Below are 16,326 nucleotides of genomic sequence, written 5' to 3'. Positions count from 1 at the left end.
TGAATGTGCCCTAGTTTTCATGTTTAAATGGAATGAATGTGCCCTAGTTTTTCATGCTTTAATTGAATGAATATGCTCAGATGTTCTTGCATATATAAATGATGTCAACTATGCTTATAATGATGATTTGATGAATCTTAATTGGTAAATTGATGAACTGATAGTTAACATTGTGACATGATGTTTTACCTTTGTCAATGAATTATGAATTGTTAGAATAGGACAAGATTTTGGATCTAACTGATTTAATTGGCCAAGTGTGTGCAGGAGATCGTCGTCCTCCACGAAGGGAGGGAAAGTATCATCAGGTTGGGAGGTAAAGGGAAGAAAGAACTCATGCCTTCTGAAACTCTAACCCTAAGCCAGGTAGACTTATAATTGATCTTGTCGAACCTTGTTGGTTGTCGCATCAGGTAACCCTAGATGGTCCGCACAGAGATTTTAGGGTTCATAACACTAGGTTTTATTTACATTTCGAGGTAACTCATTATTATTATTTTAAGGAATTCTTAATTAATTATTTAAATAATTATCAATTAAATCTCGCAGAGGCTCGTGTTTCTTCAAGTAAATATATTTATGTATGTATATATATCAATATATACATCTTAGGCATAGCATGAATATGAAAGTACGTATACCGACAGTATACATGCCCCCATAGGCATGTGTACCTAAGGCATATATATTCATATATGTAAATATATGAATATATTATGCAAAATTCTTGAAAGGTTAAGTAACCTTAAAAAATAAAAGAAAGGGTAAAAATCTTATTAGTTGTTTAAAAAATATATATAAATAAAAGACCCTTCTTTTGTTGCTAAAGGTATTAGTGACTTTAAAAAAAATGAAGGGACTTAATAATAATATAATATCAAACACTTCATTATATTTTTTATCAAATGAAAGGAAGTTGCCTTAAAGAAAAACTTAAGGCATATTAATCAATAATATCGCCTAACCTTGATATATATTTGGAGGCATTAATGAAATTTAATATATTCATATATCAATATGAATAAAAGATTTTTGCTATCAGGCATTTTAACATGAGCCCAAGAAGCTTCTCCAGGAAGCTTGAAAGGAGAAAAACGTGGGTAGATGGAGCATGATTCTGGCGTGACTTCTAGCGGATTTGGCAAGATGCCTGGTATTAGGGTAACGGATGGAAGGAAAAACGTGTTTCAAAATACATAAAAGAAAATTTTGGGGAAAAACGATTGATTCTGATCTTTTGTTCTGAAAAATAGAAGGGTTTCTGCTCTGCGTTTTATCATCTTTGGCTCTGCAATTATCATTTTCTTGCCACGGTTTTCCAGTTACTGCTCTACATTTTCAAGAGAAAGGGTTTGATAAGAGAAAGGTTGCAAGAATACATTTCAGACGTTTTTCTTCCTTTTTCAGGTCATGTATTCATACCAAACCTTGCGTTTTTTGTTATATTCCAGTCCTTGTTTCTTAGGTTCGAAATATAATGATATGGTAAAGGAAATATATGGGGAAAACCGAGATATAATTACTATGTGTTCATTCTTTTGTCTTGGCAAAGAAGATTAAGTAATGTGTAGTTATTTCTTGTTGTTTGTTGTTCTCCATTTGTAATGTGCAAATCTAAATAGGAAGTTAATTTTTTTTCTTCCAAATCTGCACATAATCGATGAAGAAGGGTTTATATAGCTTTGACTGTATTTTTTCTCTTACAATTTATAATCTGTGTTAGGTGATGCATGTCACAAGTTCATGCTGTTGCATTATCATACAGAAGTAAAAGCAACCCCTAAAGCATTAATCATGTCATTTTGTTTGTGCAAAATTCGATGAATGCACTGAAATCAAGCTGCAAATGTAGCACATCTTATGTAGTCATTCTAGTGTGATAACAATGAAATAGAGAGAATGTGATTTCTAAGAGTCCTATAAATGCACAAAAGGCTTAATGTACAAATGTTATATGTAACAATTTGCTGATTTTCAATAACACTTCAAGAATTAACGAAAAGATATTGAAATAATTGACAGATTATTTTTTTTCCTCCTTTATGAATCAAAATGTACCATAAGAGTTGTTTTCATAATGCAAAAAAAATATTCATGATTTATCATTCTTACACCACATACATCATTTGAAAAGTTCCTTACAAATATCATTCAAAAGAAAGTTATCTATGCCTATTACAAGATTTCACCCGCTTTGCAAAAAATTGAGCATTACAACTGTCTAAAGAAAAAAATAATCTCGTTTCATTCAATCCAAAACTTATGTTCACATATACCATAGCCTGTAAAATACCTTCTAACCAAACATATTCACAAGCAGCTAAAATTTATGTAGCATAAACTTACATAAAACATGTAGGAAAACCAGGAGTTGCAATTATTGAGTAAAATTCGTTAAATATAAAACACAACAACAAAATAAAAACTCAATTACAGCACCTGTGTACAATATCCATGAGGACAATCAGACCCAACTCATGGGCTTTGTCGATAAGAGACTTCAGATCATCAGGAGTCCCACAGCGACTACTAACAGCAAAAAAATTTGACACATGGTACCTGTTGGAAATGGAACAATCAACAAAATATGTCTGAATTTCCAATGTATTTTTATTCAAATTGCCAACAAAGATAGCATGACAAAAGGAGACCAAATTAGTTAAACCTCCCAAAGATTCGCAATTAGAGATCAATGGCACACTGAAATACATATAAAGTGATAATTTTATGTTCATTGCTATCATCATAGAAAGTATAAGAAAAAATAATCTCTAAGAAATTTCATTGTGAACAAGCACCGAATCCAATTGTGTCTCAAGAGCATGTTATAAAAACATTTCAAATTGAGATCAGAACTTTGGAGTAATAATTTTGGTCTGATAAGTGATAACATATATGCATAAATTAAAAGAGTTTATTTATCTGATCAAAGGAACAATGACATATCGTGCATAAAAGACATAATGGAAGCAAGCAAAGAGTGAGTTTGCAGCATTTTAATAATACATGCAAAAAAGCCAAATAAATTATATGAACTCAACACAAGGAATAAACAGCACAGGTCAAGTAGAAAAACTGAAGAATGCTGATGCATAGATGATAGAACATTTTATTTACAACTGATTATTAAATTTAAGCTTTTAAATTTACTCTAAACATAAAAAGTGGTACAAAGTGAAACTCAACAGTGGGAACACACGTTAAAAAATGAGTAAAGTGTTGCAAATTTTATAACAGTCTACATGTACACTAATTTCACTTTAAACAACTCAAGTTTCACAGGCCAAATTGCATATGCATGGAGGTTCCACTTAACAGAGTTTTGGAATCGGGGAATAGGGTATGAATTTTAGGAACAAGGGGACCAAGGAACTAAAATTAGGGATGGCAGGGGAATGATTGCACATAATATATAATAATAATAATAATGATAATAATAATAAATATTTTAATAATTAATAATAAATTAAAATTTATAATTTAATAAATATACAATATTTTAATTTATTTTCATATATATTAACAATAAGTTATATATATATATATAAGATTTTAATAATGTTATATATCTTATATATTAAATTTTAAGAGAGAGAGATCAACAATAACGTATATAATTTTTTTAAATATATAAGATTTTAATAAACTCTTTGACGTCTCCAGTCAAATTACTTAAACATCTAACATGGTGATAAATGAACAACCAGGATTGTGATATCAGACTTTGGCTTTTAGACAAAGTCTTTTACACACACAACAATGGCCATGCACTTAATCAGTTGACAGTGGATTTCAGCCAAGAAAATTCCATTTGCCTCTACTATTCTCAGCCACAAACAAGGAAATTTCTGGCAAAGAAATGCTCTAGATATGCAGTGATAAATCCAAGAGGTTCACAGTCTTCCCAATGAATGTTCATCAAGAGACCGTATGTATTGATGAGACCAATCCAAGACACAGAGCTGCCTTCCTCGATGTTCAAAAATGGAAAAATAACAGTAGTGTGCATGGGCAATATGAGCATGGACACAACACAAATGATTCTAATGTCGTACCTCACCCTGCTAGACATCCAACTCAACAAGCTGTGTGACAGATGCACATAAATTGATTTAGTTTTTTGTGATTTAAGACTTTTTAAAGCATGGTCATTTCATGGACATCAGGCATTCCCTACTTGTCCCCAATTGGTGGACATTCCCTACTTCTGCAAGGCATCACAAGGACATTTACCCTCTACTAATTGTGGTTGGAGGGACTGGGGTAGCATCTCCCAAGCATTTCTGCATTCTAGGGATGTCTCTATCCCACAAATATCATGATTTTCGGGGAGAACAATGAAAAAAAAATTCAACTCATCCTTCCAATGATGATGCAGTAAAATAAGAGGTGTACAGAGGCCCTTGGGAAGATATATAGTGATGAATATGGAACTAGATTTCAAGAGTAGTGGATTCAATTTTTCAATCTTCAATGTCATAATATAATAAACTAAGTAACTTGTGCACAAAATACCCTATTGGATAGGGTACATGGCATTGTAAGGGTACCTTGGAGCTGAACCAGCTTGCCATTCACCTACTCTCAAAGGTTGCTAGTTCTTCTATCATAAAGAGTGAAGAGCACACAGAAAATACTGAGGGGAGGGGGAAGGCGGAAGGGGGGGGGGGGGGGTGAGGGTGGTGAATCGGTATTTTAAACTTTTTAAAACATGAAACCACATAATATATAGAAGAGCATACAACAAGATGCAAACACCAAGATTTCTTGTGGAAAACCTTTCGGTAAAAAACCACGACACACAAAAAGATTCTATCAACTGAACTTCAGCACCATCCCAAAATACAAAAGTGAGCACCAACTCACTAAGAGCAAAAACTATTCTTGAAACACGAACAGCACTGGTGAAGCACCTACTCCACCAAAATGAGGCACCAACCTCAAAGTTTCTGCAAATAAATGTTCCTCTTCTTCAATTGTAACACTCTTTTGCACAGCTTCAAAGAGCTGAATTCCAGCCTGCCAGAGAACTCTGAAATGATATATTTTCCTTATTCTGCACTCACAATCTCATATATCACTCCTCTATACTTCAAAAATCAAAACCATGGGCAATATAAAATATTGTAATTCCTGACTTGACTTCACAAAGTCAAAATATGCAGCCTGTCACACACTTAAGGAAACACCAAACCAATTTAGTTTACACCCAAAAAGAAAAACTATCTTTTTTGCGTTGCCCCTTTTTTATCCTCATTACTGTACTGTCACAGTCTTCACTATTGATAAATATCATACAACTCACAATATTCTGCACACACATTAATTTAACACCACATTCCTCGAAACCTAGTATTGGGATGCATATAAAAATAGGAAGCACCGCTTGCTTACAATATCCTGGTGTAGAGTCGAGATGGCCTAACCATGTGCCACAGCCAGCATAAGAATTTATTCGGTGCCTTTGGGAAAATAAATGTTCAGCGCGGGAACTGACACCAAAGAAGCCCCATGTTTTTTTTACAGCGAATGAAATGCTTCCATCAAAACATATATCCGATATCGGGTCTTCCTTAAGAATACCATAGTCGGCATTAATCCAAAACTTCAATAACACAAAGGCTTGATGTTGAATCCAAAACGTATACTTCATAAAACTCCATAATGTATCCTTAAAATAGTGCCCATAACATATGCTAAAAAGGAACTCTAACGGCTTTTCAAATTTCAAACAATAAATTCATACCCACGTCCTTCTCCCTCTCATGGCTTGCCAATAAAGAACAATTCCTTTTTTAGTCTATAGTGTTACATTTGCTGTCTTCATAAAAATCAACCCTTTTTAATATTCAAGAGATGACATGGCAGGTGACATGGCAAACAAGTAGACAAGCAAGCAGCTTAAGCAGACAGTCAACCAGCTCAAACAAACAGGCAAGCAATTCAACCAAACAAGCAAGTAGCTCAACCAGGCAGGCAAGTAGCTCAACCAAGCAACCAGGTAGCTCAACCAATCAACCAAGCAGCTCAACATTCTTTGACATCAATGACAAAATATCCAACAAAGAGGAACTAGCTTACCTATAAATTCTTCCACTCCATTAGAAAGGAAAAAACTTATCTCTAGATGAGTGGAGAAGATAGATGTAATTCAAAGTGCCTTGAGACTTCAATATCAACAAACTCTAGCCCCACTTAGAGATGTTAGCAAAATTGCCACAGAGTAGCCAAGATTGGACATAGTACTACTGGATGTGCCATAATTTGATATATAATGTGACCCTAATTTAAAATGCACTTTTGATATCAATAGCCATACTTAGTACCATATGCTTTTTATGTTGCTATTTACATTAAGACTTCAAGATTGGTAAACTCCAAAGTACCAATGGACACTAGCCACACACAAGGATGTTGATCCTAAAGGTGTTAACTGTTAACCAAATTGACAGAGTAGCAGAGATCAATCATAGTTCTATTGGATGAGGCATGACTTGATATACAATGTGTCCCAAATTTAAAGAGCTCTTTTGATATTGATAGCCCAAATGAGGCATAGCTGTACTTAGTACTATATGCTTTTTATGTTGCTATGTATATTAAGACTTCAAGATTGGCAAACTCCAAGGTACCAATTGACCCTAGCCACACACAAGGATGTTGATCCTAAAGATGTTATCTATATTGACACAGAGTAGCAGAGATCAATCATAGTTCTATTGGATGAGCCACAACTTGATATACAATGTGTTCCAAATTTAGAGAGTTCTTTTGATATTGATAGCCCAAATGAGGTATAGTTGTACTTAGTAAAGCACCAATGGACTCTACCCACACAAGGATGTTGATCCTCAAGATGTTAGCCAAATTGACACAGAGGAGTGGAGATCAATCATAGTTCTTTTGGATAAGCCACAACTTAATATACAGTGTGTCCCAAATTTAGAGAGCTCTTTTGATATTGATAGCCCAAATGAGGCATAGTTATACTTTGTACTATATGTTTTTTCATGCTACTATGTCTATCAAAAACTTTGATATTGAACAATGAAATGAGTAGTTTTTATCTTCATTTTTATTGTTGTTATATTGCTATCAAACTATCAATGATATAAACCATGAATCACGATAAATTCTGCAAAATTTCAAAAAAATTGTTTTAATTATTCTTGTTGTAATATTGCTACCATTGATCAACTCATCCATGTCAATTACATTTTAAATCTTTGATTTAATTTTAACATCGAACTTGATATATTACATGAATGCATAAACCATTGTTTTACTACTTAGTAACTTACCAAGTATTTGGCGAAAAATTCTAACACCAATTTTTGCTAGAAAAGCTCACTAAGTTGTAGTCACAAGTTTAAAAAAAGAGTCTAGACAAAAAATGGAGTCTAAATGCACAAAAAATGGCAACAATGCAATTTTCACATTCACAAAACACGGTCTTCTGTTCTTTTAGAAAGTATGATGGCATGTGCCATGGAGGCTTGTGTGATCCAAAAAGCCTTCATTTGGGCTTGGTGGTGGGGGCTCCACCAGTTGACCCCGTTGGGGGTGGCTAGCTCCAAACCCTTGCTAGAGGCACTACCCCCAAACCCCCACCAAACTGATTTGGTTACTATTTAGTCTTACGAAATCTTTATTTACACCTCATATTTATTCATGTGTGTTTATCCATTTGGTAACTAATGCATCTACTCTACTAAATGCCTTTGGTATAGTTTTGCATTTTGTACTTTGGTAAATAACAGATAGGGAGAAGTTTGAATATAAATTAGTCAGCTAGTGTGGGGGAGAGTTATCTGCGGACAGTCATTGTAAACCATCTGACCAATTAACTGTCATTTCTGCTATGCAGAATTCATCAGCAAGGCAATCAAAGGTCTTATCCTAGAGCACAGGATAACTAATAATGCGCATTCAATCAAGAACAGATAATATAAAACATATTTCCAATACAGTTTGATATTTATGTGTTCTTTTATATGTTAAGTGTCTTCAATATGAGTGGACTGTGTAATTAATTGGTCTATTCCTCTGCATGTACCATGCTCTCTCAAATGGTACATCAAAACATCGCAAACCACACTAACAGTCACCTCCTACAGCAAGACCCACTGGACATCTGAGATCATTGGGACAAATTTCTTCCTCTATCATTACATGCACAAATATTTAATTGAAACAAAGAAATTTCATCAGAGAATTATCTAAGAAGTAAAGAGCCAAAGGAAGTACCCAAAGCTAGCATAGTAAGCATGCTCTTGTATGGCCATAAGTTGGATAGCATTGTAGCCAAGGCTTTTGACACGTGGTAGCATATCATCCCTGAACTCTGCATATGTGTTGATTTTGGGTTCCTGCAGAAAAAACAGTAAAACACTTTTAACAATCATGAAAACGTTTTATAAGTAATAATCTTCCACTCAAGAAAGAATAAAAGAAGAATGTGACATAAAAACAGGAAAATGCTGGTCAGGAAATAAAAATTTGAAACAAACAAAGAAACATATAAGAACAGAGATTAAAAATCCCAAGATTGACTTTCAAAAATAAACAAAAACATATCAAGCAAGAAGTAAAGATGACTTAATTCAATTTCAGACAATGAAATTTTACAAGCTTGCAATTGCCAGTTCATCATTTCAATGCCCTATTAAAATCAGAATGTGTACATAAATGTGAATCTCTACTGAAACGATGTGACCAGCACGGTATACAACTGCACATTTACACACCTTCAGCTAACTTATGATTTTAAATTATACTAATGTCTGGATTTCCTATTGTGCTACAATTTTGACATAGATCTTGATGCATTTTTTAATCCTTTTCTACTTGTGGATGTCTTGTAGGACTAGTTTCACTTTAAGCTTGATACAGTTCAAATCATAGTTGAAAAACTCAGACTCGACAATGACTCGGCAAGCCCAAATTTTTTTAAAAACTTGGCAATAACTCGGCAACTTTATCGAACATTTGAAAATACATTTTTTTTTAAATATTATTCAAAAACACACATTTACACCAAATATAAATCAAAGTTTTGAGTTAAATACACATTTATGCTGGAACTTTGAAGATCATGGCCCTGCCCTATGAAATCGTGTGGCCCTGCTCTATGAATTCGTATCACACACTATCAGAGGTTTGTTTTGCATCATTAAAAGTCCAAAACTATCGTGTTTTTTTTGTTTTTACCGCCGTTTTTTCCCCCCAAAACGTGCGATTTTTGGCAATTTTCGGCTGTTTAACTCGCGGCAAGTTAGGGAAAAACTCATCCACGAGTTTTGATGCAAGTGACTCGCAGCGGAAAGTGACGCGCGAGTAATCGCGAGTTTTTAAAAAAATCGCAGAGTTTTTCATCACTGGTTCAAATAATGTTTTTACTATTTTTTTCCATTCTAGTGATATTATTCTTGCTAGTAATGAGAAGTAGGTAAAGGTCACCCAAATTTTTATCACAATTTTTAAAAATGTCAATAAATACCTTTAAATAACAAAGACCAAAATAAAGGAAAATTAATGATTTAATACAGCCCAAAATCAAAATACGATGACAAGCACTCAGATTCAATCATCTTAAGCATTGGAAATCTAAAATCTGCTTGAAAAGTGGTTTATGGGAGCTCTTTAGAGTTTGATCTTAATCTTCTAGGAAGATATCAATCCAAGGGCTCATAGAAGTTCCACTCAGCTTTGTCCAAGTATAACTCAAATTAACACAACCTCTTTAACCCAAACACGTGGCCACTAGGGCTTAAACCCAATTCATTGTCATAGCAATTACTTCACCTTACAAGTAGGCTATGTCCAGCTACAGTATTATATAATCCCTACTAATATTTTTAACTATTTTACATTTTCAAGGATTTTCCTTTTCCTATGCAATTTATTCATTTTTTCTCGCACCATCATTTCCTGTTAGATATAACATTTGCAAGCTACAGGTAATCATGTTCACAATATACAAAAGGTTTTCTGTGAATTTTTGTCTGTTGTCTAAGCGAAAGCACTTCTCTGTGAATTACCTAAAACCAAAACATATACAAATCACTGCTTTGGCAATTTTTATTTAAATAGTTAAGTTGCCTAGGTCCAGTTTCAGCATCTATCAGGGGTGTTTTAAAGCAAAAAGCACCAGTTCATGGCCATTTTTTGGCATCAGCACACCATATGGAGAAGAAAGCAATTGTAAAGCATAGAGACACCCATTTATAAGTGTCTTATCTCCTCTTTGCAATGGGCACGGATTGCAGTTGTTTTAAAAGAAAAGCTTTATTGAATATTTTACCAGTTCATCCCTATAAGCTGCCTCTTGATAACTTGTAAACAAGTGCCTTGACCACATAATTAAATGAGAATTTAAGGTAAACATATGCTGCACAATTTTTTAATCAAGCTAAGAAGTCACTGCATAGTAGTTGTAAAAAAGAAGATCCATTTTTTATTTTGTGTAACATTTGTCTTATATCCTTAAAAGCAGCTTTGTGTGCTTCAAGTTATTGATCATTTTCAGCTTCATGGTTCATTCATTGCTGTTATCAATGATGTTTAATTCCCCCCTATCGAATTGTTCATGCAAATCTGTCAATCCCTGCATTGATCAGTAAATAGTATTGTTATTTAATTGCTAAACCAGAAATTCCTCGTGGTGAGATAAAGAACTTTTCATCTTGTGCCTTAACTTCGAGATCAAAAAAGACATTTCTAGTTTGCTTTCATGTATTTTACTCATGCAACACGCAACCCCCCCCCCCCCTCCCCCGCAAAAAAGATACATTGTACAGTGTGCATAGGTAGCAAACTTGTTTATTTCTTTTAGATTTTAGGAGTAGACTAGGTGAGGGAGCTTCCCCTACAAATTTGAAGAAAGATATTCCTCAGATACAGTTCTGTTTTGAGTTGTCCTAACATGGACAAATTAAAATTCTAACACTTCCCCTACTCTTTTGCAATAATGTATCTATTTTGTTCATATGCTTTGTCGCAGGCAATAACATAGAGATTGTTTTATTATTCTGTTACATTAATATTTGTATGCTTTCTTAGTCATGTTATTTTAATTATCAGCTAAGATAGTATAGCTATCAGATGGTTATAAGCAGTTCAACCCAGCAGTTGAGGCGTAAGTGACAACCATTGGTCCTTCAAAAAGTCCTTCCATTGTCAAGAAAGGGGTGTTAATTTGAACAGCTAAATTTGTGATTGGACACTACCTCAAAAATAGAGCTTCAATTGTTACATCCATGTGGTTTTGTTATTGATTTTAAGACAATAGCACAATCATCCTCAATGTTTAACCCACAGTTTCCAAATGTTTACCAAAAGACAGTTCTCTAGAATGCATCAAAATCATAAAGCAAAAATGGTTATGACTGGCAATTGTAAAAAGTAGCAAAACGGGCTTATACTAATCTACCTCTAATAAATTATTAATATAATACTTGCACATGAAAGCATTAAACTTCATATCTAATTTACTACACACGCTGCTAAAGTAATGTAAAACTACTAAAAACATTCATAATGGTAAATATGGAAGGAAATGACTAACCGTACTGCTCATGCCTACATGTGCTTCATAAATTCGCAAGGATTTACACTGCTTTGGTCGAGGATGCTTAAATTGATATTTTTCCTGAAAAAATAAGGTATAATTTTGAGCAAGAAAAAAACCATATCCAGTGCAGAAACATATGATGTTCTTGATGAAATATGGACTCCCATGTCAGTCAACAGTACATACTTGCTTTTTATACAGTTATTTGCAATAATATTTATAAATGTTCCACAAAAACATTCATAGATCAATGAAAACCATACCTCAGGTGGGGGATCATACAATATTGCATTGTATGGAATCTCACCCGGAGCCTGGACAGCAAACTTAATCCATGCAGGAATTGCATCCTTTGGACCAGACGGAGTGTCCATATGTATCTTTGAAATAAGAAACTTAAATGATTAATTATCCAGATTCTCTAAACTTCCAAATACACTGACTTAACTACAAGGGACGAACAGAAACACAATGCAATAACTCAATCTGAATCATTCAAACTCAAGAACAATTGAAAAAATTTAAAGACTACTAGGAGATAACATATTTGAAACGCATTGAAAGTATGGATTCCAGGTGTTTCTCCAACTATCATTGTCATCACTGAAGAAATGGAATAAAATAGTAGTTGCCTTACAGATATTCATATATAGTTAGATATCAATTCTGACATTGAATGGGTCACATTTAAGTTTTTATAATTTAATAAGAAGAATTAAGAGCTCATTCACACACCTTCAATCACTAACTTTTGGATCTTAGATGACACACTAAAGAGGCACTCATACACTCAACGACAAATTATCCATCAACAAATGCATGACAAAAGCAATGAACAAGTTTAGGCATGCAAATGTATCATGATGAAAGATAGAAAGAAATTACACTAATGTCCAAGAAAAAAAAAGGTCAATAGGATTCCAAAAGTACAATCAGTTATAAAACAGATGTACTACGGTAAACAAACTTAGTCATGAAAATAACTAAGCACAAAGTACAAAGAAAGGTGAACAGGGCAAATGGGAGGAAACTTAAAATGCTCACACACAAGCCATAACATTAAGTACACGGATAAACAACTAGGTTGCCGGTTCTGATATAGGGAAAAGTATGGATTCAGGTATGCCGATTCAGCATTTTTTTCCCAGGGATGTGGGGGTATAAGTTTGGGTACATATATTAAAATTTCAAAATATTATAAAAACAGTAATACTCATGATTGCCAATGAACTAAATATTTAAATGCCTCCTAAATTGCAAAAACAAAATGCTCATAAATTCACAATATTATAATTCAATGATTTGTCAAATGTCAATACGAATTGAAAACTACAATATATTCAAGGGCCATCTTGTTTGTAGCTGTAAAATTTATGCTAAGTTGCCGAATCATAATCAGAATCGGGTACATAGGAATGATACATCAGTACGTCAAAAAAATTGGGGGCTCAGTGCGTTTGGGTATGTCCGTACAAAAAATATATAAAAATCATAAATATATAGATTAAAAATTAAATATATAAATTATAAATTTTAAAAAATATACATATATAAAAAATTAATTATATTAATAATATATTCAAAATAAAATATATACATTACAAATTAATTAAATATATATTTATATTTAATAATCTTCAATGTTGTATAAGCACACAAGTTTTTAATTTATAATTATAATTTTATATTTGATATTATTTCTAATTTAAAATTTTATTATATTATAACAAATAATATATTTAAAAATTAATATAATAGTTTAAATTTTAATAATATTTCATTGTATTAATCATTAAAAAATATTTTAAATTATATATCAATATATAATGAATATATTATATAAAGTGAAACTATTACAGTTGCGGGAGGATTATTTTTAAATGCTGGGGGATGTTTCTTTTGCTGGATGCGAGGGATGCAATGTGAGTGAGTTTCCCAACCATACCACTCCAACTGGTTGTGCGCCTACCAGTGGCTTTAGCAGAGTTACCAGACACAAATGGAGGGTTTTTTGGCATCACATATTCTGATTCCCGTTTTCAATTCATAATTTTCATCTAAAACAAAACTAGGTTATGTTTAGGGTTTTTATTCTTTGCAAGGAAAGAATGTTGGTTAGGGTTTTTTTGAGGTCAGAAGTTAGCAAAATCAAATCTGAGGATGAAAATTTTGAATCCCAACCAATTTCTGCACCGATTCCATACAAACTCTAATTCCCAGACATTTCGTACCCAAAATCGGCCTAATATTCCCAAGATTCGGTAACACAGAATTTATGGCTACACAATTACGTTCCATACATAACTATGGGCAGAAATAGATAGTCCTAGAAATATAGATGGTTAAATTAGAAACAAGATGCGCCATTATGTTATGCATGCACAAACCATATGGCACAAATATTTATCTACATGTTTATATATTGCACATGAATAAATAATCTGAACACTTTCTTTACTCTTGTATACATTGTACACAATCTTGAAATGAAACTGAGCTTTTGTTTAAATGAAAAAGGATAAGCATATTAATATCAACAAGAGCCCAAAAGTAGGTCAACGGAACTCAAGAATACATCAGCAACTCATAGAAAGTTATAGGAAGAGAGTATCCAATGAAAATAAAATAAAGGAACCAAAGCACTAAAAGGAGAATAAAGTAGTGCAACACCAGCTCAAGTGGTTAAGAAACCAATACAACTAGCCATGTGGGAGAAACAAAATCTATAGACAAAAAGGTTGTTAAAGACTAGAAGGATTTCATTAAATATCTCTATCAGGGCTTGGAAGAGAGGAATTATCAATTTCGTCATCAATCACTGTGAAATAACCTATACATGATCTAGTAATGCTCGTTGGGGAGTGTTTAAGGCCAAGCAGACCGAGCATGATGATGCATGGAGCAAATAAAGCACACCCTCTAGAATCTCTCCTAACATCCAAGACAGGCGCATCTCCCATAGTATTGAACAAACTCTAAATTTGTGTCTAACCTTGTTGCCCTAGGGGCAATTGAGAAGGAGTAGTTTACAATGGTTATAGCTATGTTCATCAATGGCACGCAATCAATGTGATGAATAGAGGAAAAGCTATAGTGGTGGTTGAACAAAAATGTCCATACATAACCATAACATAATGGGAACTAGTCAATAAACAAGAAGGGGTCTGAGCATATTCCACTTTTTTGATCATTCATTTATCTAAACCATTTATTTAAGTTTTAACTCAATGTAAAGAGTACGTTATAAAACCATAAAGAGTCTACATCTAGTACAATGGCAACCCATCTAGAGATATTTAACCATTTAAGCACAAAAAAAAGCATACTTGCTGGAGTTACTTTTTGTTGACTTATAACATAAGCTATCATTCTTAATATTATAGTTTGACTAGATCAAGTATCTTCACTCTCAAAAACAGTGAATAATATCAATTCTACATGAACAAACCCAATAGATGGCAATGCAAGATACAATATAGTATAGCTAACAGAAATCAAGTCCCTCTAGAAACAACAAGGCCCTAGCTTCCCCACAACGAGCAGATCTAAAATCCAGAATAATATTGAGATAATAAATGCCCTCATTGATCATACGGCGAGTAATGAGTCTTTGCAAGAGAAAATCAAAGGACCTCTGGTTGGCAAATACCACATGCCAAACTCTTTGTTAGTCAGCAGTTGTGTGGAAATGTATTAGAAACATCTAGTGTTGCAGCTTTTTTATCAAGAATGTTATATAATAGTAAAGTGTCTACCATTACATTTAACCATGGCATAGAAATAATGGGATGTTGCCCAAGATGTGATGGGGACATATTTTGTCATCAAAGGACCAGAATAAAGGACATCAGGGAGGCAAAACCCATCTACAAATCATCCAAAAAACAGCAACTTCAACAGTTATCCACAAAACACCCAAAAAACAGCAACTTAGACATTGGCTTATGATAATCAAAAGAGATGACAAGATATACCTTCACACAAGATCCATGGGGAATTGGTGGAGATCCATCTGCATTGTTTGGTAAAAATATCTCCCACACGCCAAATTCATTCTGTTAACTCCATAAGGAAAGCACAAATCAACTAAAATCGGAAAACAAACATATGATCTATGAAACCAATTATGAAAGTTTAAACTCACACCATAAAAATATTAATAGCTGTCCATTTACAAGGCATCATAAAAATATAATTAGAATTCAATTACCTGGTTTTGAAACAGGGAACACCCAGAAAAAGCTCAGAAACTAAATAACAATGTATTATTTGCAAAAACTAAATGAATAAACTAATTTTGTTGTTTCATGTCAAATATAGTGAATATAAATAAAAACAGACATTATACACTAGAACAAACATAGGAATTTTAAATCATTTTAGTTTAATCAAAGAGTGTATATAAAAAATAACAAATGGCAACCCCTATAACATTAGTTGTTCTGTCATGAAGCATGACCTATTTTAGGGACAACCTTAGGGTTTTTTCACCAAACCCTCATTAGGGTATAAATTAAAAGAAAAACTTTCATTGTTGATAACTCGGGAAACAGAAATGACAAATATGGCTGGTCATGATTACTAGGGGTTAATTGCAGTTTTTTAAGTACAATACTACTAAGTACTATGATAGAAATAGTCAAAACCCTCCAAATGTTTACAGAATTGAATACCATTTGGTAAAACTGAGAATTCATGTTACAGATATGCATTAACCTCTGAAACAACATATTCCCTTCACTACTTTATTTCCT

General features: G+C 33.3%; 1 protein-coding gene across 3 annotated transcripts in view; it reads right to left on the bottom strand.

The window, feature by feature from the left end:
- LOC131061002 (1,4-alpha-glucan-branching enzyme 1, chloroplastic/amyloplastic) overlaps window positions 1-16,326 on the bottom strand; it is a 244,948-nt gene that overhangs the window by 181,568 nt on the left and 47,054 nt on the right. For all 3 annotated transcript variants that reach the window (XM_057994501.2, XM_057994502.2, XM_057994503.2), the window contains 5 exons: window positions 15,547-15,627; window positions 11,836-11,952; window positions 11,567-11,650; window positions 8,248-8,369; window positions 2,440-2,559 (listed from right to left, as the gene is read on the bottom strand). In XM_057994501.2, the coding sequence (XP_057850484.1) occupies window positions 2,440-2,559; window positions 8,248-8,369; window positions 11,567-11,650; window positions 11,836-11,952; window positions 15,547-15,627 (524 nt within the window). The remainder of the gene's footprint in view (window positions 1-2,439; window positions 2,560-8,247; window positions 8,370-11,566; window positions 11,651-11,835; window positions 11,953-15,546; window positions 15,628-16,326) is intronic.

The sequence above is a fragment of the Cryptomeria japonica genome, chromosome 9 (assembly GCF_030272615.1).
Source record: "Cryptomeria japonica chromosome 9, Sugi_1.0, whole genome shotgun sequence".
Taxonomy (NCBI): domain Eukaryota; kingdom Viridiplantae; phylum Streptophyta; class Pinopsida; order Cupressales; family Cupressaceae; genus Cryptomeria; species Cryptomeria japonica.
This window is presented reverse-complemented; position numbering and strand designations above follow the sequence as displayed.